The following is a 24,303-nucleotide window of genomic DNA, read 5'->3' on the forward strand; positions in this document are numbered from 1 at the left end:
AGGCCCCGCTCACCGCCGGCCTGGGGCTCCGCTCCCATCCCATCCCATCCCATCCCATCCCATCCCATCCCATCCCATCCCATCCCATCCCATCCCATCCCATCCCATCCCATCCCATCCCATCCCATCCCATCCCATCCCATCCCATCCCATCCCATCCCATCCCATCCCATCCCATCCCATCCCATCCCATCCCATCCCATCCCGTACCTTGGCCCAGCCGCCTGCTCCTTGCTCAGGAATCCCGCTTAAAACTCAAGAGCCACCGCGTTTTCCTCTGGAGGGGCTGGGAGTTGTGTCCCTCCCTCCCCGGGGACCCCCCGAGCCTCCCACACTAGTAAGGTCTTTCCTTGGTGTGGAATCCGGGCAGTTCCCCAGCTCGTCCTGCTGCTCCCTCTGGAGCTGGGACCGTTCTCTATCCCCAGGTTCCTTGTCCCCAGGCAGGTGACTCTGCAGGTCTGAGCTGAGGCTCCGTCCCCGAGCACCCTCCTGCCGAGCAACCGCACGAGTCAACAAACAGAGTCACCCTGGGCCTTTTGTCACCTCCCCTGCCAGCTCCAGAGGGGCTGCGCTCAAACCCACCCTGCCGGGCACTCCACAGGTTACGTTTAGTGAATAAATACTTGGAGAAATTTGGGGTTGAATCCACCAAGCAGCCCAGAAAATGAGTGAGGGATGTGTAATACACAGCAGCAAAGAAATATTTCAGATATGCTAATTCAGATAAATGATGAATTGGGAAAGCAGGAGGTGCAGCCCTGACTGGGGTTTCTGCACATTCATTTTGGATGTGAGGGATTTTAGCTGCGGGGACTTACCGGCTCCTTTCGAAACCACCCCCCAGATGGGGAAATTACTAACAGACCTCGAATTGCCAGAGGAAAGGTTTTAACCCTTACTGGGCACTGCCTGCGGCAGGCAGAGAGAGAGGCTGGGGGAGACACAGCCCGAAGTGGGGGCTGGAGGTCCGAATTCCTGCTTGCCCCCACCTCTCCCCAAATGCAGCTCAGTGGCCACGAGCCCACCCTGACCTCACCAGCTCGCCACCACGAGAGCTCCATTAGCCCCCTGAATTCCACTAGCCTGAATGCCAGTGAAATTTGTACAGGATTAACAAAAGGAGGATTTTGTCGAACAAGAATGGAAAATAATGACCGACCCTACCTGCCTGTGTGGAGCTGGGGAGGTGAGATCCCACCGGTCCTGCTGCTCTGGTAGCTCTGGCTCCTTGGTGGGATGGGATTCAGATCTTTGGAGACAAATCCTGATTTCGGGAAGCATTTAGCAAGGGCAGGAGAACGGCTTTGGAGGAAAGGGAGGCTATTCCTACCCTTTAATTCCACTCTTTCAAAACAAAACTTTGATTTACTCATGCAAATATTTCTTTGCACTACCCAAAGAAAGGCAGAGCTGCTGCAAGTCCAGCCTCTTCCATGAGATATTCTCAGCGTTCCTGGCCAGTGAGGGGGTTGTTTAGCAAAACCCCTCAGTTCTCCCAGGCCGGGCTGAGCTCATAGCTTTGATTCAAGTGAATCCGCAGTAGTCTGGATGTTGTTGGGGGCGGATTTGTGGCTTTTGGGAGAAAGCATCGGCAGCCGGGGCAGTGTCGGCGCACGGAGCATCCCACCGGGACCGGCGCGGCTGCCGCTGCCGGGGTCAGACGCCGCTGGCTTTTGGCGCATCCCCCAGCCCCATCTGCACAGCCACCAGCCCCGCGCTGACAGGAAGGAAGATCAGCGAGACACAGGGCAGGAAGGGGCGAGCGGCGAACGGAAAGAGACGAAAGCCACGGGCGGGGGGGACCCGGAGTCACCTTCCGCAGGTGCTGCCCCGAGCATCGCCCCGGTCCGGGTCCCATCAGCTGAGGGGACAGCGGGAGGGTGGATTCTACCTGGAACCTGAGCATCCGTCGGGGAGGAAGCAAAGGATAAAGAGGGACAAAGGGGTAAAGAGCTGAGCGGGACGCGGAGAGGCTGCATCTTCCCGCGGCCACGAGGATGCTCTCGCCACTGCCCCGCTCACACTCTGACCTGGGGAAGGCGCCATGACGCCAAGGTAGGGCTTGGAGGGGCTTCGAGGGGTGTGGGGACAAGGGGAGGTGTCGCTTGGCTCTCCCACACGGGGACAAGCTGCCGCAGAGCTGGTGCTGCCATGGCCACGTGCAGTGGAGTCGCTGGGCCAGAGCGGCAGGGCCAGGGGCTGGGCACAGATGTCCCTGGCACGGCACGGCACGGCACGGCACGGCACGGCTCGGCACCGGGCTGCAGGAGTGGGTGGAGCCCGGAGTGATGGCACCCCACAGGGAACCTGGCACATGTCACAGATTCTGTCCTCTTTCCTGCTCTGCCTGCCAGGGCACGAAGGCAGCCACAGCCAGGCTGTCCTGCCTGCCCAAAGCCTTCTGCAGCAGCTTTCCCCTGCCTCTTAATGTCATTTGGTGAACTAATTTACCTCCAAACCATCCCAAATAAACTCCAAGGTGTACCACCAATAGAAAAGGAAGAGGTTAGTGACACACTCACCTGTGGCACAGTGCAAAATTGCAGCAAAGAGTGGGGCAGGGCCCTGGGGTGTCACAGGGGCAGGTCGGGGCTGGAGCTCAGCCCTGCACCCAGGTGGGCACAGAGCCTGGGCACCCTGGGCTGCCTTAGGGCATCAGACTTAATGCTGCTCTTATTTAGGCACTTGTGGGCACTGTGTAGCCCATAAATATGGGACTGCTGAGGACAGGCCCTGCTGGAGCACAGGCTGGCTGCTGTCACCCCCTGGGATGTCACTGTCACTCAGGGTTTGGCCAGCACGTGGCAGAGTTATCCAGAGTTATCCAAAGCCAGGCAGGCATGGTTGGCAGCCAGGGGACACCTCCCACTCGGGATGTTCCTGTTGCACAAACATTTCCATCTAGAGATGTTGCAGCTGCTCTTTGGGATGTTCTGAAAGGTTCTGACCAATCACTGGGTGGGTACCACATCCATCAGCATCCTGCAGCCCTGGGGCTGTGGGCTGGCAGCAGCTCCTGCCCAGCTTTCCTGCTGATATCCTGAGATGCTGTGGGTGGCAGGGGTAGAAGCTGTTGGCTGGGAGGATCTGCTTTTCAACCAGCTGTTTGCACATCTGTGGTAAAGCCTCCCTGGGGCACGGGCAGCTCAGGAAATGCATCAGCCTTCATTCTGCAGCTTGTGAGGTGCAGCAGTGCCCTGCAAGGGATGTCCTGTCCAAAATTATCTTCATTTTCAGCTGTTTGGATTCACCCACTGATCGATTTTTCCTTTTTTTCTGGTGAGATGTGGGATTGGCACTGCTGGCATCCAGCCCAAGGGCCCTTCATGGCGCCTCACTTCCTTTTTAATCTCTGCTGTTTCTGGGCCCTGTTATTGGGGTTGAGGTTCAAGGAAACAATAACTCAAACCTGGAAGAGATTAAATTTGATGTAAAATACAGTTGGCAATTAAGTTTGCTGGCATTAAATCCAGACCAAAAAATGTAAGTCATATGTAAACTTAGATAACCTTGCCAGTTATTTCCCAGCCTGAAAGAATCATAATGGAGTAATAATGCAGAAGGTATTTTATTGCAGGTTTAATTAGCAGAAATGAATGATGTGAAGCCTCTTGCATTCTGCCAAAAGATGGCAGCCTGCACCCTGGCTTTGGGATTCACTCAGCTCAGGGGGAACAGCTGGAGGTGTTGGCTTGAGAAATGTTCTAATGTCCAGGCAGCTCGCTGCTCTCTGAGGTGGGATCAGTTCAGGGCAGACATGTGGCAGAAAAATAACTAGAAAGGGCTGAGGTTGGGCGGGTGAAGGAGCAGATGAATCTCCCACCTTGTGCAGGTGCTGGGTGGTGATGCAATTTTTAGCCCATATAAAAATCTTTTAACCTTATTTAAATTCGGTAGATCAGTCAATTTCCAGATGTTTTCCATCTGTGGGTACCTGCAGCCATCCAGGAGCTCTTGCCCAGCTCTTTGCTGCCTGTCTAACCTTGGCACCCTCAGCCCACCCTGAGTAGGTCCCCAGGGCTCTACGAGCTGAGAAGTCCCACTGGAGGTGCCAACCACCCCACCATGCTGCAGGTGAATCCCTGCAGGGGCACAAACACAGATTTCCAACTGCTGGCTGTCACCTGATGCAGCCCTGGTGCTGCTGGGACAGCTCCTGGCCTGGCCGGGTCCCAGTCCTCAGCAGATCCCTAAGGGACAGTGTGATGGATTTGTCTGGGGCAGGAGGAAGATCTGGGAGGCAGTAAATACCTCTTGTCTCCGGACAGCCTCATGCTGTGGCCACCCCAGGGTTGTGCCTTCATTCCAGATTCCCTGGATGCTGCTCTGGTCATGGTTGGCTGCCAGGAGAGAAACTACACATTCATAATTAGAGCCAGAGATGAGCAGGAGCAGCTACATCCAGGCCTGTGTTCCCTGGTCTTGGAGTTTGAATCCTGGGACAGGATGGACACAGTGAAAAGCACAGCAGCTGTTTGGGAGAGCATTGGCTGTGCATGTGGTGGGCACCTTCCAGGTGCTTGTGGCTTGATGGGTTGTGGGCAGGGACACTCAGGTGGGGTGTAGGGATGGTGAGATTGGAGCTGCTGGAAGAACACATCAGTGTTGTCTACATGTCCTTAGAGGAGAGGATTTTCTCCTGGGCTGGACCTTTGGACCAAACTAAGCAAAAAGAAAAAAGTGTTAATGCCACATTCTTGCCAAGAAACTCCCCATTTCCTCCCTGGGTGCCATTCACCAGTGGCAGCCCCTTGCTCTCCAGCCCCTTATCCCAGTTTCCCTGGGGACACAGGCAAGGCAGGGCAGACACAAACCTGTATCCCTGCTCCTCTGGCTGCCAGTGGAACATTGTTCCTGCTGGATCCTGGCCAGGCAAAACTGCTCACCTGGGATGTGCAGGATGGACACCTCGGGCAGGACTCATGGCCAGCAGCTTTGGAATGAGCTGGGTCCCATCCTGGACACATCTGGATCTTTAGAGGTTATGGAGCTTGGCTTTGGCTGGCCCTTACCCTTCAGACAGCTCTAGTGAGAGCTGGTGACTCCCTCCAGCAGTCCCCTGTGGTCCCAGAGCTGCACCTGAAACTATTGGAACCAGAAAATATCACAGCCCATGCATTATTTCTTCTGCTGCTTTATTCTCCCTGTGAGATGCCTCTGCAGGAGCTGGCCCATGCCTGCTGGTGTTTCAAGGAGCAGAGGACAGCATCAAACATTCTCTGGTGTTGGAGCAGCTTTCCCCCATCAAAGAGCTGTGTTTCAGGGGAAGGGCTGCAGGGAACATTGCTGCAAGCAGCAAAACCCCCTTTCATTCTGGCTCTGTGTTCTGGCTTGCACAGCAAAGATCAGAGACAGACCTGGGGACTGCAGAGGCTTCATTGAACTTTCCAGGCCAGTTAGAGACAAGAACACATCAGAGGGTGAACATTTCACTGTGAATTGCTCACTGAGCTCCTTTAATTGATGGTATCTTCACTGACCAAGCCACTGCCTGGGGGATGCTGCTGGGGTCCTGCTGCTCCCAGTATGGAGAAAAGGGTTTTGCTGTGGGATCACCACCACTGCCTGGGGCTCATGGACCTCTGACACCACTGGCACCACTGGCACTAGGGGCTCAGAGCTGGGCAGCTGGGGCAGAGCCCAGGCTTCCATTCTTATAGGAAAGGCAGGGGGCTCAGAGCCAGCTCCAACAGCTCCTCCCAGCCCCACAAGGGATTGTCAGGAGCCACCTGGGCAGGTGGGGCTGGACTGGTGCTTTGGCAGCCAGCACCTTCTGCCACTTATCCCACTCTGCAGGACATGCCACCTGTCCCTATGGGAGATCCAGCCATGGTGTGGGAGAGACTCAGCCCTGGGGACACTCAGGTCCCTCCTGCAGCCTGAGCACCTTCTGCAGTCTTGTGCTTCTGGTGGGAGATAACCCCAGCATGGATCCCTGGGAGGGAGGATGGACAGAAGTTCCAAGCACCTTCACCTTGCACTATGGAGGCTCTGCCAGGTTTTCCTGGTCCAGCTACATCTGTGCTTACTCCCTAGCAGAGATCTGACCAAAGAAAGGAGTGTTCCCTGTACCTGTGGTGAGGCTGCATCAAAGCCCCCACAATGCCCACATCCCCCGTTGGGGTGTTTGACAAAGGCAAGGCTGTCTGTGGGAGGGACCCCATTGCAGAGCCTCTGAGCAACAGGGAGGTGTTTGCATGGATCCAGAGCATCCTGTAGGCCAGGTGGAGGGGAGGAAAGATGACAGGACTCAGGCCCTGAGACACTGTGTGCACTGCTCCTGTGATCAGACATGCCCTGGGGCTCAGCATTTCCACCTGGACATGGCCAGTGCCTGGGGATGACTTTGGGATTGGTGGCACAGCACAGTGGCTCTAACACAGCTGGAGCTGGGATGGAGCTCAGGCATTGAGAACACCAGGACTCTGAGCAGATTCACTTCTTACAAATAAGCAGCAAACTCTCAGAAGTGGTTTGACAGCAGCTGAGGGGGAGGGAGCAGGCAGATGCTCCTTCTCTGGGTGATTGTTCAGAGCATCCTCAGCTCTGTGGCAGGATGTGGTGCTGGCCATGCTCAGCAAGCCCCGACAGAGGCTCTGGATGGGGGCCAGGTGGGTTTGAAACCAAAGCAGGCCCTTCATCACTGCCTGCTGCCCCACAACTTCCTTCACAACACAGAGAGGAATGCATGAGCAGTTGCCAGCCTTGGTGACAGTGGTGACACTCGGGTGCTCCCCAGGTGCCCTGCAGATGGCACAGGGCCATTGTCAGGGCAGCTCATGCAGCACTGTGCTTGAGGAAGGTGGTGGTGTGAGTCTGGTGGGGGAGGCACTAAGTGTGTGGCTCTGGGCCCAGCTGTGCCTGCAGTGAAGGGGACTCTTCTCAGCCAAAAGCTGATGAATGAACCCCTGGCTGAAGCACACCCAGCACCACCACAGCTCAGAGGGGGCTCCCTCCCACCCTGCTGCTGATGCTTCTCCTCTTCTCCCAGCAGGGCCGTGGCAGGGGCTGAGGAGCCCCGGGTGGGGCTGTGAGCTGGCCCGGAGTGGCCCATGGGACGCTGCTGCCACCACAGCACTCCTGGCCCAGGGAGCACCCATGCCACGGGAGGCCTCTGATGGAAGGTGAGTGGTGCTTGGGCAGGTGTCACCTTGGGGTTCAGAGATGGGATGAGGTGGGGCACCAAGGTGCGAGCAGCTCCAAGGCAGTGCTGTGCTGGCACCGGGGCAACGGATGTCCCTGAGAGAAATGGTCTTGCTCAGAGTTTTTTTTCTCTGCATGGAGAAAACACCATTTCATGATTGTGTTCTTCAGTCTCTGCCTCCAATTTCATAGCTGCTGCCCTGACGTAGCAAAGCCTCCTGCCAGGACTTTGGGATGGCATCACTGCAAGGAGGGCTTGGGCAGGGCACTGTGGAGGGCTCTGGCTCACCTCTGCTGTCTTCAGAGCCAGAGACAATTTTGCACTGCTGCCTTTTCCTGTCTCCCCTCACATTCCCAGGCTGGCCCAGGACTCACCTGTCCCTCTGTCTGCCCTGCAGGCACCTGGATCCAGCAGTTCCTCTGGCAGCTGGCGAGGTCCATGTCCCCACAGTTCCTGCAGGACATCATCCACCTGTGCCACCTGTGCAGGCTGGAGCTCCTGAGGGCCCAGGAGGCTGCCCAGGTGCAGACAGCGAGCCCCCTGCCCGAGCAGGTGAGGGCTGTGCTGGATGTCCTGGCTCCCTGTCCTGCAAAGCTTCATCCAGACCTCCAACTTGCAGCTCTACCTCACATGACTGTCTGTGGCAGGCAGCCCAGCCAGGGGGGCTGCACACGTGGCCTGGTGCTGGCTGGAGCTCCTGAGGTGTGCACAGAGCTGGGGCTGGTGGCAGTTCTGTGGCAGCATCCCTGCAGGTGATGGTGCCATGGCAGCGACTCCACTGGGGAAGGCCACAGCCAGGGGTGACCAGGGCTCTGTGCCAGCTCTGAGGGAGCTCCCTCCAGGCCCCTCACTGCCCTCTGCACATCTCTCTGGGCAGCCTGAGGAGTTTTTAATGTCCTCAGTATCCAGATCTCAGCAGCCAGTCCCAGCACCAGGCTGGGGACAGGGAAAGGATGGCTGATCCCAACCCCATTGGCTGCTGGCTGCCCCAAATTCAGGCTCTCTCTGCAACCCTCTTGCCAAGAGAGGTTTCCCTGGTTTCCCTCCTGGTTGGAAGGCTCCAGCCTCGGCTGGTGTCTGCTCCAAATCTCTCCATTATCCCCTGCCTGTCCAGCCTTTGCTGGAGGGTTTAATTTCACTGAGATACCTGAGTCAGGTGAGCAGGACAGGTCCAGAGGTAGCCACCAGGTTGAGCCAGGAGTCCAGTTCATCAGAGAATGCATGGCAATGAGGCAGGAATGAAGCCAGTCTGGGAAACAGAGAGATCCGGATCAGGCCCAGCTAGGGCAACCAGGTTCAGACCCAGTCCAGTGGCCACCAGGCAAGGGCAGAGCAATGAGGCCCAAGAACATGATGTAGCTCCTACAACACAGCTTTGCTGAGGCTGAAGGCCCCGGCCTGAGCTAAAATGGGCTCCTGGAGGCTGATCAGGACCCTTTAGACCTCTTGGTGCCCTCTGAGCCCTGCCATCCTTCCCACCAGGATGTAAAGGCTCCGTGAGGTTTCCCTCCACATGGGCACAGCAGAAAAGTGAAGCAGCTTCTGCCATTTGCCTTTGTGGTTCCTCCTCATCGCTGTTTCATTTCTCTGTGCAGAACCCATGGTGCAGAAGCCCCTGGAGAGCCTGCAGGGCTCCTGTGCGAACGGACTGGAGACAGGAGCCCTGCGGCGCCTCACCAACCTGCTGCTGGTGGAAGGCCTGAGCGACATCCAGCAGAAGGAGCACGACATCCTGCAGGTTGAAACCACCAAAGGCCTGCCAAGCGTGTCCAAGAGCATCCCCCTGGAGAAGCTGTTCCAGCCTCTCTCCAAAGTCAGCATCCCCCCTCGCGTCTCCATCACTATCGGCGTGGCCGGGATCGGCAAGAGCACTCTGGTGAAGCTGTTTGTCTGCAGCTGGGCAAAGGGGGAGATCAGCAGGGACGTGGTGTCTGTGCTGCCCCTCACCTTCCGCCAGCTCAACACCTACGAGAAGCTCTCTGCCGAGCGCCTGCTGTGCTGGGCCCTCCCTCCCAGCCCTGAGCCCACCGGCGCCGCGGCCGCCCGCACCTTGCTCATCCTCGACGGCCTGGACGAGTTCAAAACCCCCTTGGATTTTTTCAACGGGGCGGTTTGCACCGATCCCAAAAAGGAGATCCAAGTGGACAACCTGATCACCAACATCATCAGGGGAAACCTGCTGCAGGAGGCCTCCGTGTGGGTGACGTCGCGGCCGGCGGCGGCCGGGCAGATTCCCAGCGGGCTGGTGGACCGCATGACGGAGATCCGAGGGTTCGGGGCTGCGGAGATGAAGGACTTCTTGGACCAGATGTTCCTGGACAACAGAGATCTGTCCAGCCAGGTCCTGCAGCACATCAGGGCTAACAGGTCGCTCCACGTCCTGTGCACCATTCCTGGCTTTTGCTGGATTTGTGGCTCCTCAATCGCTTATTTCCTGAAACACTGCAGCGATCAGTCGCAAGAAGCAGCCGTGGTCCCCAGGACCCTGTCAGAAATCTACTGCTATTATTTTAAAATGGCCGTGAGTGGTGACTGGCTGGAGCAGCCCAGAGAAGGCCTGAGGACCGAGCAGGCTGTGAACACCGGCAGGAAGCTGGTGGGCAGCCTGGGCAGGCTGGCCTTCTACGGGCTGCTCCGCAGGAAGCACGTGTTCTACGAGCAGGACATGAAGGCCCACGGCATGGAGCCGGGCCTGCTGCACAGCAGCCTCTCCACCCGCCTGCTGCTCAAGGACGACATGCACGCCTCCGCCGCCTACTACTTCCCCCACCTGACCATCCAGGAGTTCCTGGCAGCTCTCTATTACTACACGGCGGCCAAGCGAGCCATCTTCGACCTGTTCGCGGAGAGCGGCGTGTCCTGGCCCAAGCTGGGCTTCCTCAGCCACTTCAGGAGCGCGGTGCAGCGGGCGCTGCAGGCGCAGGACAGGCAGCTGGACGTCTTCGTGCGCTTCCTGGCGGGGCTGCTGTCGCCGCAGGCCGGCGCGCTGCTGGGCGGGTGGCTGCTGCCCCGGGAGGAGCAGGGCGCCCTCAGGAGCCAGGCTGCCGGCGTGCTGCGGGGCTGCCTGGGTGCCGAGCCCGCCGCGTCCTCGCGTGCCGTCAACGCCGTGCGCTGCCTCTACGAGATGCGGCACGACGAGCCCGCCCGGGCCCTGGAGGAGGCCATGAGGGCCGGCAGCTTGGCTGGGCTGCTCACCCCCAGCAACTGCTCCGCCCTGGCTTATCTGCTGCAGGTCTCTGACCTCTGCCTGGAGGAGACAAACCTCTCCAACTGCCTCACCTACAGCGTCTGTAAGAGCCTGCTGTCCCAGCTCCTCTTCTGCCACAACCTCAGGTGAGTCCTGAGGGATTGTGCTGGGAGAAGCCAGGAGAGCTGCCAGGCTGTGACTGTGAAACCACAGATTGGTTTGGGTTGGAAGTGAACTTAAAGCCCATCCAGTTTCACCCCTGCCATGGCAGGGACACCTCCCACTGTCCCAGGCTGCTCCAAGCCCCATCCAGCCTGGCCTTGGGCACTGCCAGGGATCCAGGGGCAGCCACAGCTTCTGTGGGGGACCCTGTGCCAGGGCCTGCCCACCCTCCCAGGGAACAATTCCTTCCCAATATCCCATCCATCTCTGCACTCTGGCAGTGGGAAGCAATTCCCTGTGTCCTGTTTCTGCAAACCCTTGTCCAAAGTCCCTCTACAGCTGTCCTGGTGTCTCTGTAGGCACTGGAAATCTGCTGAGCCCCCGCTGTGTGTCCCTGGCTGGGAATGCTCTAAATGCCTTGTGGCCACCTCCACTGTCCCAGGCTGCTCCAAGCTCTGTCCAGCCTGGCCTTGGACACTGTCAGGGATCAAGGGGCAGCCACAGCTTCTCTGGGCACCCTGACTATCCCACCCTCACATGGAAGAATTTCATCCTAACTTCCAATGGAAATCTGTCCTCTTTTTAGTATAAACCTGTTCCCTGTTTTAAGTCCCCTCCAAGTACTGGAGGCTGCAATGAGTTCTCTCTCTCCTGTGACTCACAATCCAAAGTGTCAATGGGGATTTTGGGTCCACCAAATGTTTACCACCTGCAGAGAGCTGTCCTGGGGATGGCACTGGGTCAGCTCCACTTCTGCCCTTGAGTTTCTCCACCTGGGGCAGACAGATGTCATGGGAGGATCATGCTTTCTCCACTTTGTTCCCCAAACCCTTCTCTTGCTCTTTCCTTGTGTGTTCTGCAGGCTGGAAAATAACCAGTTTAAGGATGATGTGATGGAGCTGCTGGGCAGTATGCTGAGTGTGAAGGACTGCCAGATCCAGAGGCTCAGGTAGGACAAGGTGTCCTGGGGATGCAGCGTGGAGCTGGGGGCACTGCAAAACCAGGGTGGGGTCCCCCAGCAATCTCTCCAATGGCTGCCCAGGGTGCCTCATGACAAGGACAGTCCCACAGCATCCCCTGCACCCAGGCACAGTGGCCTTACCCCAAGGTTGTCTTGCCCAGTCTTCCTGGAACTGCTGCCTCCTCACCCTTCCTAAAAATAATTATGAATAAATCCATGGGTGATCCCAACAAAGCAATAAATCCAATCCCAACAAACCACTTCCCAAGCTCACAGCAGATTGTTGGACACTCGAGGCTCTGCATGGAGCACCTGCTGCACAGAGGGGAGAGGCTCCTGACCCCCACACAGGAGATGCCTCATCCCAGACAGATGGGTTCCCACTTTGCCCACCTCCTGCTCTTCCTCAAGGCTGCACAGAGCTCCTCATGCTGCCATCAGAGCTCCTGAGCTCTGAGGACACAGATGAATTTTCTGTCCAGAAACAGTGTCCTTGCAGTCCCTGCCTGGTGTCCACTCCAGGAGAACATCCATCACTTTGGTTGTACCCTGAACCAAATGCTCCCCATGGCTCTTCTGTGCTCAGCCATCCCAGCTGCATCCTGGACATGCCAGGGTCTGTGCCAGTCTCTTTCTCCTCTGCAAAAACAGCCAATTTTCCTTTTCTGGGCAGCTTGGCAGAAAATCAGATCAGCAACAAGGGAGCCAAAGCTCTGGCCAGGTCTCTGCTGGTGAACAGGAGCCTGATGGTGCTGGAGTAAGTGTTCCCCTTCCCCAGCTCCTGTGTTGCACACATTCCCACTGGGAACATTCCCTGCATCTCACCCGGCCTGAGCGAGCTGGGGAGGGTCTCCAGCCCCTAAAGCCACCCCCACAAGCTGCTGGCCTGATGTCCTACCTCAGCAGTGCCATGTGGAGGCATCTGGCTTAAACTGGACCTGTGCCAGTCTGGCTTTGCTAACCTTGGCTTTTCTGCCTGTCCCTGCCCAGCCTGCGGAGCAACTCCATCGGCCCCACTGGAGCAAAAGCCCTGGCTGATGCCCTGAAAAAAAACCAAATCCTGCTCTCCCTGAAGTAAGTCCCAGCTTCTGTAGCACCTCCTGGAGCAGATGCCCCCTTCCATCCCTCTTCTGTCCCACTGGGGTTTTCCCAAGCTCCAAGGGGCAGCAGAGGGGAGACCCTGGGCATGCCCTGGGCCAGCTGTGCAGGGAACTGAACATGAGCAGCTGGCACAGACCCAGGGACTGGGGCAGCCCTGGGGCAGAAGGCTGCAATTCTCCTGCCCCTTGGCTCCAGTGGGGCAGTGCTGGGGTTGGGGGGCAGGTCGAGATCCTTTCTGTGCATGGAGCTCCCAGGGTGCTGTTTCATGGAAGGAGAATATCCCATGGGAGAGGAGGGAAGGAGACTCCTGGTCAGGGATGCTTGGAGGCCAGACCCCTTTCTAAGCCAGAGCCAAGGGCAAGCAAAGCCCAGGGCAGGTGGCCACTGCCCTGCAGCCCTGCACAGCCCCTGGCCCTGCTGTGGAAGGCTCCAGGCTCGAATTCACTCCTGTCTCCCACAGCCTCCAGCACAACTCCATCAAGGAGGACGGGGCCACCTTCCTGGCCGAGGCCCTGCTGACCAACCACAGGCTGGTGACCCTGCAGTGAGTGACCAGCATGTGCTGTCCCCCTCCCTTTGGCCACCCAGCACGGGGATGTGGCACCTGCCACTCACAGCTGCCTCCCTCCCTTTGGCAGCCTGCAGAAAAACACCATCGGAGCCCAGGGCGCCCGGAAACTGGCAGAGGCTCTGGAGCAGAACTGCAGCCTGAGGGAGCTGATGTGAGCAGGGCAGCAGGGACAGGGAGTGCAGGGCCAGAGCCACATCTCCCTGTGACAGCAGGGGCAGGAAAGGGGCAGGTCCAGGGGATGGGCAGGAGGGACACTGCCAGCTCTGCCCACGAGGGTTGGTGTGCATAGAGAGCAGCCCTGTGGAGATGCTCTCTGGACCTCCAGGGATGCAGGGAACCACACAAAGGAAGAAAGGAGAAGCTGCCTCCCCTCTGGCAGAGGGAAGCAGCAGCACTCCAGGCCCTGGGGAAAGGTTAAGAGCGATTCCAGCTCAAAGCAGCCAGGAGAACAGAGGTGCACGTAGGTGGGAAATGAGGTGGCAGCGAGTTCGGCTCGTTGCTGCAGCAGGAAGAGCCTGGGGGAGATGAATCCCTTGCTGGCAGCTCCAAGTTCCCTCTTCTTTCTCAGACTCTCGAGCAACTCGGTGGGAGACATCGGCTCCACTGCCTTGGCCGAAGCTCTGAGGGTGAACCACAGCCTGCAAAGCCTCGAGTGAGTTTGCCCTTGACCCTGAGCCCAGCCTCCTCCTTCCAGCAAAATCTGCCCCCCCTCAAGCCCTCAACCTCTCCCCATGTGTGTCCCATTGCCTGGATGGGCAGGCTGGAACACCATGGGGCAGCTCCAGCAGCAGCCAGGCTGGCCCTGCCTGCACCAGGGGGCACTGACAGAACTAATCCTAAAACCCAGCAATGACTTTTTATTCTGGCTTGGAGGAGATCTGTAGTTTTGTGTCTTCTCTCTCCCAGAAGTGTTGGGAATTGGCTCAGGAGGTTGGTAACAGGCTGAGGCCTGACAGTCAGGCTGGAATGGTGCAATCTTCATTCCCTGTGGGAACAGCAGCTGGAGGGGAGGGCTGATGGCTCCTGCTGATGAGTGGCTGTGGCCTGGTTCTGTCCCTGTGACAGGGGAGCCACGTGCCCAGCTGAGCCAGCAGCCATGGTGACAGACAGGTGGGGACAAGGCTGTCCCAAAGTTCTGCAAACCCTGTCCCCTCTCTTGCTGGGGCTGGTGCTGCTGTGCTCAGCAGGAGTGGCTGATCCTGCCTGGATGCTCCAGACTTGGTCCTTGTGCCTTGGCTCCCCCTGCCCCCTGAGGTTGGGAGATGCCCTTTTCTCACTGAAATGGGCACTTTCCACCCCAAACATGAGACTGCAGTCCACTGTGATGCCAAGACTGGCCCATCCTCACACCTTCCCCATTTGTCTCAGTCTCCAGAGCAACTCCATCAGCAGTGCAGGGGTCACGGCACTGACAGCAGCTCTCTGCTCCAACAAGGGACTCCTCAGCCTCAAGTAAGTGACAGTCCCTCCAGCCACCCTGGCCAAAAGCTGCTGCAGACACCTTGGAGCTTTTCAGCAGCCTGGCCTTGTGCCTGGTCATTTCCACAAGTGCTCTGAGATGCTGAAAGCAGCTTTGGTCCCTCCTCCAGCTGTGAGGAACTTCTCTCTGTCTTTATTTTTCTCCCTTTGGAACAATACTCATTCAGGCACGTCTTGGAATGAAAGGATGGCAGCAGGGATGGGAGGCTGGCAAAAAGCCCTGGTGGGTCACCAGTGCCCACAGGAAACACAGGGAATGGAGGGGCAGGGAATGGAGCTGCAGGAGCTGTGGGGGTGGTTTAGGCAAACTGCTTGACTCAGGTGGTGCCCTCAGCCCCAGAGCTGGAGGTGAAGGGGCACTGGGGGAGCAGCTGCTCCAGCCCTGCCTTGGCTGCTCCTCCCCAGCCCCGTGTCTCTCCCCAGCCTCCGGGAGAACTCCATCAGCAAGGAGGGGGGCCCTGCCATCGCCCGTGCCCTGCGCAGCAACAGCACCCTCAGGAAGCTGGAGTGAGTGCCATGGGCCCCAGGAGGGCACCCAGAGCCACCCCTGGTGTCCCTGGAGCTGTGCTCAGCTTCTCCTGTGTGACTCGAGCCCTCTGTCCCCCCAGCTTGGCGGCCAACCTGCTGTACGACGAGGGGGGCAAGGCCATCGCTCTGGCCATCAAGGAGAACCAGGCACTCACGTCCCTCCAGTGAGTTTCCCCCTGAGCCTGGCTGGGTTTCAAGCCCATGGACATGGGCAGGGACACTGCTCCTGGCCCTCAGCCCCTCCAGGCTGTAACAGGGCCACCCCTGGGCCACCTTCCATGGCAGGGGTGCTGTGACATCCTGAATGGACCCACGGGGTCTGACACATCCCTGGATGGGTGCAGGTGAGTGTGGAGCCTGGAAGGATCAGGGCACGCTCACAGTCCAAGGCTTCAGCTCTCATTTTCTCCTGGTTGCAGCTTGCAGTGGAACTTCATCCAGGCCAAAGCAGCCACGGCCCTGGCACAAGCACTACAGTTCAACAGCAGCCTGGCCAGCCTCGAGTAAGGGGGGACATGGGTGGATGTGTCCTGGGCCCTACTGCAAGGACCCTTAAAGCCCATCCAGTTTCACCCCTGCCATGGCAGGGACACCTTCCACTGTCCCAGGATGCTCCAAGCCCCATCCAGCCTGGCCCTGGACACTTCCAGGGATCCAGGGGCAGCCACAGCTTCTGTGGGGACTCTGTGCCAGGGTCTCCCTCTCTCATTCTTCCCAATATGCCATTTAACCCTGCCCTCTGGCAGTGGGAACCCATTCCCTGTGTCCTATCTCTGCAAACCCTTGTTCAAAGTCCCTCTCCAGCTCTCCTGGCATCCCTTTAGGCACTGGAAATCTGCTGTGTCCCCAATGCAGCCCCAAGGCTGGGGATGCTCTAGATGCCTTGCGGCCCAGCACCTCTCCCAAGCCATTTGGGAATGCTGGGCCCTGTGCTGGCTGCCCTGGGTTCCCAGGCCACGGGCACACAGCACCTCTGTCCCAGCCTGCAGGAGAACGCCATTGGAGATGAGGGCATGGCTGCCCTCTCAGCTGCACTGAAGGTCAACACCACCCTGGCAGATCTGCAGTGAGTACCCAGGCTGCAGCAGGGCCCTGGTGGCACAGCCTAATTATCCCAATTAACACACCATGGCCACCTCAGGGTGGCTGAAGGGTCCCTGTTCCCTTGCAGCCTGCAAGTGGCTTCCATAGGCGTGGCCGGTGCCCAAGCCCTGGCAGAAGCCTTGATGGTCAACAAGAGCCTGCAGGTCCTGGAGTGAGTGCATGGGGCACCGAGTGCCCACAGCTGTGCCTCTGGTCCTGGGTCCCTGAGAGCCCAGCCCTTGGCTCAGCACTGCTCCTACCCCCGCATGGGGATGTCCCAGAGCTGTCCCTGCACTTGCTGTGCGCTGTCCCTTCTCCCCCTCCCGGCACCCCCAGCTGTCCCTCCTCACCCTGCCTCTGTTTGCAGCCTGCGGGGAAACTCCCTGGGGCTGGCAGGGGCCAAGGCCATGGCACAGGCGCTGAGGGTGAACCGCAGCCTGCGCCGCCTCAGGTGAGCATCACACCTGGCTGAGCCAGGAACCTTCCAGACATCCCCTCAGGGAGGAGTGGGGGCATGGCCAGGCCAGCAGCTCTCAGAAGGGCAAACCCTGCACTCCCTCCTGGTGGCCACATGTCCCTGGCTGGTGCTGTCTGACCCTCCTGCCTCCCGCAGCCTGCAGGAAAACTCCCTGGGCATGGAGGGAGCCATCTGCATTGCCACGGCCCTGAAGGGCAACCACGGCCTCACCTATGTCAAGTAAGTGGCTGCTGCAGTGGGTGGGAAAGGCAGGGGTGGGGGAGACCATGGAGACCAACCCACAGGGCAGGGACATCCCGTGCTCCTCCCAGCATGACAACCACCACCCCCACACAGCTCCAGACCCCTCAGCTCCTCTCCAGGGATGCCTCTGGGCCAAAGAACCACCTCAAAAGACAAATACTCTCCAAAATGTTCCGAGAGGTGGCTCAGCCCCTCCAGTGTCCAGGGCTCTCTCCAGCTCCTCACTTGGCTGCCTCAGGGCTCTCAGAGTGCCCTGGAGCAGGGTCCTGCATGGAGTGGGGTGGGCACAGGTGATGCTGGGCGCTGGTGCAAAGCTGGGCAGCTTCACCCAGGATCCTGCTCTGCCTGGTGCCCCAGCCTGAGCTGCTCTCTCCCCCAGCCTGATCTGCTCTCTGCCCCATCCTGAGCTGCTCTCTCTCCCATCCTGATCTGCTCTCTCCCCCATCCTGATCTGCTCTCTGCCCCAGCCTGATCTGCTCTCTGCCCCATCCTGATCTGCTCTCTGCCCCATCCTGAGCTGCTCTCTCCCCCAGCCTGAGCTGCTCTCTCTCCCATCCTGAGCTGCTCTCTCTCTCATCCTGATCTGCTCTCTGCCCCCATCCTGATCTGCTCTCTGCCCCATCCTGAGCTGCTCTCTCCCCCAGCCTGCAGGGCAATCACATCGGGCAGTCAGGAGCCAAGATGATCTCGGACACGATCCGGACCAACGCTCCCGACTGTGTCGTGGACGTGTGAGGGGCCCGGGGGTGCCTCAGGCCTGGGTGACTGCAGGGAGCCCCTTGGTGCCCATCTCAGGGACCAGAACTGGGGCAAGGAAAGCTCCTGAGCTCCTGGCTGGAACAGGAGTGCAGGAGGGACGAGACTCGTGGTGAAAGCTGAGGGATGTGTATGCCCATGTCTGCGTTCATCCAGGCCCTGGGGGAGCTTCAAGGAATGGGGGAAATGCAAAAAGGAGTGAGGAGGGGCAGATGCCAGACCTTGATTTTGAGGGTGATTTATCTGCTGGTGGTGACAACTCCTCCTGTGATCTCCCTGGTGCTTTGTCTCCCCTGGCTAAAACCAGCCCAGTCCTGCAGGCTCCCCTTGAAATCCCAGACGGACACGAGAGATTTGCTGCTGCCTTGCTCAGATGTGGTTCTGTGCACCTGGGCTCTTCCAGCAGCTCCTGGCTGTTGCTGTGCCCTCAGGAACAGGTTGGTGCTGGCCAGGCACACCTGAAGTGTTTGGTAGAGCTGTTCTCTATCAAAGAGAGAGGTAACCCAGGGCATAGGAGTGGAACCATCTAGAAGGACCTTGGAAAATGAAAAGTCCTCAGGAAAATGGAGTGGGAGGGGGAATGTAAGAGGAACTACCCTGCCCCTGCTACACCAGGACTGTCTCAGCTCAAAGCTCTGCCTCAGCTTCAGGCTGGAGCTCTTGGATCTCCTGTTGCTGTCACTGGTGTCCTGTGACCTTCCCAGCTGCTGGGTGTGTCCCTGCAGGTCCTTTGACTAGGAGAGCAAAGGTGCTGCCTTTGTGGGTGTGGCAGAGACCCAGTGACTCTCCAGAGGTGCCAGGTTTGCAGGTGACCCAGCAGCCAAACTGTGACCCCCCTGAAGCCACTGTCCCCTGTGCCCAGCCCAGTCCTGACTCACTGCCACACTCAGGGCAGCCAGTGGCTGCTGCAGGGACCTGGGGGCTGATCCCAGAAACACTGGGCTGAGCTCTGGAGATGTAAATACTTGGGAATAAATTAGTTCTGGGTGAGAAGATGCCTGGTGCAGCCTTGTTCTTGCACTGCAGGACATTTGGGCTGGGCTGTGTTCCACTGCCTAGGGCTGAAAGCTCAGCTCACAGGCACAGGGGGCTGTGCTGCTGCTCCTGCCTGGCACAAGCAGCTGCAGCAGCAGGGGCTTTGCCAAATGCTGGCTGTGCTGGAGGCTAGGTGGCAGTGCTGCCTGGAGAGAGAGGCTCTGGCTCTGTGCACCAGGTATGGAGTCACTTTTCCACCAGGGCCTACAGTACAGGAGACAGAAAACTGATTCAAACTGCAGCCCAGACTGGGAGACTGGGCCTGGTCTCAGGGCTCAGATCATCACAGAATGGTTTGGGTTGGAAGGAATCTCAAAGCTCATCCATTCACACCCCCTGCCCTGGGCAGACACACCTTCCACTATTCCTCCAAGCCCCATCCAACCTGGACATTTCCAGGGATCCAGGGGCAGCCACAGCTGCTCTGGGCACCCTGTGCCAGGGCCTGCCCACCCTCCCAGGGAACAATTCCTGCCCAATATCCCATCCATCCCTGCCCTCTGGCAGTGGGAAGCCATTTCCTGTGTCCTGTTCCTCCATCCCTTGTCCCCAGTCCCTCCCCAGCTCTCCTGGAGCCCCTTTAGGCACTGAAAGAGGCTCTGAGGTGTCCCTGGAGCCTTCTCCACTTTCAACTTTACTCCTTCAGTCTGCCTGGTGCTGCTCTTTGTGCAGACAAGCCCTTGATTAAGTAAAGGGTATGTTTAGGATAAATAGATTTAAGCCAGATTTAAAACCAATTGAAATGCATTCCCAGAGCAGCTTTTCATCCAGTTTTATTAAGCCAGAGAAATCTATTTGGACATAATAAAATGCAGGGAAATCAGGCACACAACACTCACTGGAGTGAGACTTCTGGCACTGCAGTGCACAAGAGCCAGTTTAGTGCAATTATGGAAATAAGTGCACATTACTGTGATTCTCATTATGGATAAACTGCTCATGCTTTGAGATTCACAAACCTGGCAATCCAAGTTTAATTTTCAGGTTTAATGAACATTATTTACCAACCCCTGAATTCACCCTGACACACACTTTTTAGACAGCAGGGTTTTAGCTCCTGGCCTCTCCAAAGTTTGTGCTTCCAGAGCCTCCTGCTGCTGAAGGGTCAGAAGTCATTATCACTTTGCTCCAGTGGCTCTGGCTTCCTTGCTCGGAGACTGGATTTGCCTGGGGAGATTTCCACGCTGTCATCTTCCAGATCATCCTCCTCCTCTTCATCTTCATCTTCATCCAGGTCAATCTCACTATCCCCTGAGTCGTCCTGCAGGACAGGAAGTGAGTCCATGACCAGCTGAGCTCTGCCATGGCCAGGCCTCTGAGGGATGGCAGCTCTGCATTCCCAATGGATTGCAATCCTCCTTCCCACCCCCACAGGGCTGATGAACACAAACTCCCTGACTTCTGCTGGGCCTGGCAGGGTGTTTAACATTCAGGTGACAGCTACTGTGAGACCACAGAAGTGAGGTGAAGGGGAAAACAAAGATCCACAGGAGAGGAACCCACCTGTGCCTTGCGCCGGCCTGGCCGTGCCGGGCCTGGGGTCCCCTTGGAGAGCCAGAGTGGAGCAACAGCAGAGGCAGAGCAGGAAAAAAAAGTACAAGAACATAAAAGAAAACAGAAATGCCCAGGCTGGGAGCAGGGGAGAAGGCAGCAAGGGCTGACACAGCTTGGGTATCACTTGTTACACACTGCTGGCTCTTCCTGACTCCATGAATTCCTCGAGGGGTTCGAAGCAGCCCCTCTCTGGTTTCATTCCCTGGGACACACAGAGGCCTGCAGAGATCCCTGAGCTCTGAGAAGCTGCAGTCAGAGGGCAGAGCCATGAGACAAGTGAGGTGGCTGCACTGAGGGATGTCAGGTTGAAGGCCTTGGCTTTCCAGCCCTGGGTGTGCTGGGGCTGTGCCAGCAGGGAGAGAGCTGCCAGCAGGGGAGTCCAAAGGGAACAGAAATCACAGAGTGACTGTACAAATCTGTCACTAACGTGGCCAAGGACAATCAGGCAGCACTGGGACCAAAATGCCAACATCTTCACCCACAGCACAGCTCTCCCCTTCCCAGAAATGGGTCTGGATGTCCAGGAGGCAACACCAGCCTTCACTACACCTGTTCTGGCAGGAGCAAAGAGCAGGGCATGGCTGCAAGTTCCTCTCCAAGACACAAGGTGAGGTGCTCAAAAAGCTCTGGCTGTCCTATCCCTGGAATAGTTTTAAGTCAGGTTGGATGGGACTTGGAGCAACCTGGTCTAGTGGGATGTGTCTCTGGGTGGACCAAGATGGGTTTTAAGGTCCCTTCCAACTCCAACCATTCTGGGATTCCCAGAAATGTCTGAACTCCCCTCCTTGAGACAGGCAGCACTGAGGGGTTTCTGCTGGATTGAGACAGAAAGGTTCCATCCACACTGGGAGTTAACAGCAGCAAGGCTCAAACACAAACCCACAGTCACCACAGTTGTACTGTCTCCTACACTCTCCAAACCAGTGCTCCAGCATCACCTGCAGAGAACAGCCCCACTGCTCCTGGGATGGCAGCAGCTTTTTGGGATGGTGGGGAGAGCTAACTGCAAATGCCAACCACATGCCAGCAGCTGGTTCTGGCTTGCTGGTGGCACATGTGGCCACTCAGGGGTGCCCAGAGGCACAGAAAGGCTGCCCATGGATGGCAAAGGCTGGGCACAGACACACAGCAAACCTGTACAAACCTGAGTGTGCATTTTACACTGCCCACTCACAATGTACCCCAGGAGCCCTGGGGCAGCAGGAGTCCCAAGGGCACAGCTCACAGTCCTGCTCTCATCCCTGCCCCATCCTCCAGAGCACTGATGCTGCCAGTACAGACCATGGACAGGGCTCCAAAGAATGACTTTTTAGAACAATGAAGGGGATTTAGGTCCATGTATTTGACTCCTGCTGCACTACACTGGTCCCTCTTCCCAGAAATCTGACCCACAGCTCACAACAGCATTCCTGCAGCCTGTGTGCCACTAGTTCTGCACTGTAGGATGGGATGGAAGCACACAGACTCCAAGAAAAAAGGGAAAAAAAAGAAATACATGTCTAATGCCAAGGAAAGGTGTCAGCCATTGGAAAAGAAGGGAAAAGCAAGCCTGGGGTGTGAGGATTCAGCAGGTAAAAAGGTGTCTCTCCAGCTGAGGAGAAAGCTGTCAGGGAAGCTCAGCAGACACATGAGATGGTTACTCACATCTTCCTCTGTGTCTCCACCTTGCATTGATCCCACAATCCGTGTGCCAACTCTTCCTGCAAGAGCAAAGAGAATCCCCATCAAATCTAGTTTATGGTGACAGGAGCAAAGGGAATCCCCATCAAACCTGGTTTGTGGTCACAGGAGCAAAGGGAATCCCCATCAAACCTGGCTCATAGTTCAAGGAGCAAAGAGAATCCCCATCAAACCTGGCCTGTGGTCACAGGGAGGGAGGAGGAAGGGCAAAGGTCAGGGTTATCCCTCAGTGAGAGGATGAGATCCCAAATCATGCAGTCACCCCATTGTTAAGCCTCATTGCTCAGGAGAAGGTAGGAAGGGGTAAGGCTGACAGTAATTAACACTGGACTCAATGATCTTGGAGTTTTTCTCCAACATTAATGATTCTGTGATTCTAATTCCAGTCAGGGTGCTATTTCCAGAGCTACATTATTCCAGCATGATGGTTCTGTCAGGAAAAAGAAGCAATGGACATTAAGAAACAGGAAATTCTACCTGAACCAAGAAACCTTTTTTTACTGTGAGGACAGTCAAACACTGGAACAAGGTTGCCAAGAGAAGTTTAGGAATCTCCATCCATGGAGATATGCAAAAACTGGATGTGGTCCTGCACAAGCAGCTCAAACCTGTTAGAGCAGAGAGGTTGCTCTAGATATCTTGAGAGGTTCCTTCCAACCCAAAAAATTCATGAGCTGACACATTTCTTCCTCTGCTTTGGTACACAGAGAACTAAAGCCACGTGGTGAACCCTTTGTCCTGCAGGGAGCTCAGACCCCTTCCCATTCCAGGATGGACAGAATCCCACAGGAACCCCTGGCCATGCCCAGGCAAACCTCAGGAATTTCCTGTTGGGAGTTTGATGAGTGAGGGGAGTTTGATGTGTGAGGCTGAAGAGGGAGGTGTGGATCTGCAGGGTGGGGATCTCACTGGGAGGGGAGCACACCCTGTGCCTGCTTGGTTGGATTTGGCTATCCAGAGGCAATGGGAAGATGCCAGCAGCTCTCCTTGGCTGGGGAGGGAGCCTGGAAGTTTTGGGAATGGGGAGAGCAGAGCTCTGAGCAGGGAACAGCTCCTGTAGGCTGCCTGGGCAACTCAGAACCCCCTCAACACTGGATCCTATTTTCAGCCCTGCTGTGTCCATCCCATCTCACCATCTGTTTGTTTCCTGCCATCACCAGCTTCCTCCATGCCAAATATGGATTGTTCCAATCTAGAACAATCCAATCTGTGCTGTTTTTAGCATGAAGACAAGGTAGTTTGAAAATATACCCTGGCAAACCTCTTTTATTCTACTTCCCAAAGCACAAAAGATGACAGGTCCCCTTTGTCCCACGCAGTTTGAGCTGAGCTAGTGGTAGGAAAAATCTGCTTAAGTCATCCACAGCTCACCAAAAACCCCTTCTTGTATCAAGGCAGATCATTAAAAGGATTTTATGCCTTTTATATAAAAAGCAATGGCCTCTATGCAGCAGTTGCTGAAAACACAAGAAGTGGAAATGGAATTCAAAGATTTCTGGATAGATCTGTCTTCAGGCTTTAGAGACTTTTGCTTTAATTTATGCTACACTAAATGATATCAATTTGGAGGTGATTATAGCTGACATCCTTAGATGACAACAGAACCCCATTTTTGCCCAACCTACAAATGTCTCTCGAGTTTAACTGCAATTTTGCTCTGTAGAAGGCTCAACATAAAGTGTAAAATTGGAAATTACTGCCTCAAAAAGGAGAAAGCTGCAGGGAGCTCCTAAAAATAAGACAAAACTGAGAGATTCTGGATAGAAAAGAGAATCAAGATATCAGGTAAGGAGAGGTGATGGAATAGGACAGTTCAAAATGCCATGGAAGAGCAAAGAGAATGCTCACAGGAGGTGAGCAGGATGCTGCTCATCCATCAATGGGAATGGTGCAGACATCCTATGGACACAACTGCTCACATCTGGAGGAACTGGAGGATCTGGGACTGCCTGGACCTGGATCCCTGCATTGCCTAAGCCAGGAGCACCTCTCTGAACTAGCAACAGGGTGAGGTCCTGCAGCAAACTGGGACAGGCCAGGAGAGACCCCAGAATGCAGAGGGGCTGGGATTTCACCTGAGCACAAAGCTGTAAAGAGGAGAGCAATCAGATTTTCCATGGAGCATTATTTTCACTGCCATTCCCTGTGTGGGGAATGGCCATGCTGTATTCCTGTGTGTGCAGGGGGCAGGCAAGAAACAGAGGAGTCACCTGCATGGCCCAGGGACAGCTGGGGATGCTGTCACTTGGTTTACAGGCTTCACTCAGCTGGGCTCCCACAGCTTCCAAGAGCAGAGAGCCTGTGGTGTTTCCTTACAGGTAAAGTGAACCCAGCTGGGACA

The 24,303-nt window shown here is 56.7% G+C and overlaps 2 protein-coding genes across 4 annotated transcripts in view; one reads left to right on the top strand and one right to left on the bottom strand.

Annotated features, from left to right (window-relative positions):
• The first annotated feature begins 205 nt into the window (after positions 1-205).
• Positions 206-18,274, top strand: NLRC3 (NLR family CARD domain containing 3). The gene is made up of 18 exons (XM_079321062.1): positions 206-2,055; positions 6,992-7,124; positions 8,740-10,477; positions 11,356-11,442; positions 12,128-12,211; positions 12,445-12,528; positions 13,016-13,099; positions 13,194-13,277; positions 13,695-13,778; positions 14,495-14,578; positions 15,029-15,112; positions 15,214-15,297; positions 15,553-15,636; positions 16,116-16,199; positions 16,305-16,388; positions 16,584-16,667; positions 16,830-16,913; positions 17,582-18,274. Exons 2-18 carry the CDS (start codon positions 7,118-7,120, stop codon positions 17,670-17,672), a joined length of 3,015 nt encoding a protein of 1,004 aa, XP_079177188.1. The 5' UTR covers positions 206-2,055; positions 6,992-7,117; the 3' UTR covers positions 17,673-18,274.
• A 1,210-nt stretch (positions 18,275-19,484) lies between these two features.
• Positions 19,485-24,303, bottom strand: part of CLUAP1 (clusterin associated protein 1) — a 56,024-nt gene continuing 51,205 nt past the window's right edge. For 2 of the 3 annotated variants that reach the window (XM_079321113.1, XM_079321114.1), the window contains exons 11-13: positions 21,927-21,982; positions 20,232-20,273; positions 19,485-19,989 (exon numbers count right to left, since the gene is read on the bottom strand). In XM_079321113.1, the coding sequence (XP_079177239.1) occupies positions 19,834-19,989; positions 20,232-20,273; positions 21,927-21,982 (254 nt within the window). In that variant the 3' untranslated portion in view covers positions 19,485-19,833. The remainder of the gene's footprint in view (positions 19,990-20,231; positions 20,274-21,926; positions 21,983-24,303) is intronic. The other variant, XM_079321115.1, reaches the window with a different exon arrangement.

This window comes from Erithacus rubecula, assembly GCF_903797595.1.
Source record: "Erithacus rubecula genome assembly, chromosome: 17".
NCBI classification, from domain to species: domain Eukaryota; kingdom Metazoa; phylum Chordata; class Aves; order Passeriformes; family Muscicapidae; genus Erithacus; species Erithacus rubecula.

Coding starts and splice junctions, on each gene's coding strand:
- NLRC3 (XM_079321062.1), top strand. Junction 10,478..11,355: donor CTCTTCTGCCACAACCTCAG/GTGAGTCCTGAG, acceptor TGTGTTCTGCAG/GCTGGAAAATAACCAGTTTA. Junction 12,529..13,015: donor CAAATCCTGCTCTCCCTGAA/GTAAGTCCCAGC, acceptor TGTCTCCCACAG/CCTCCAGCACAACTCCATCA.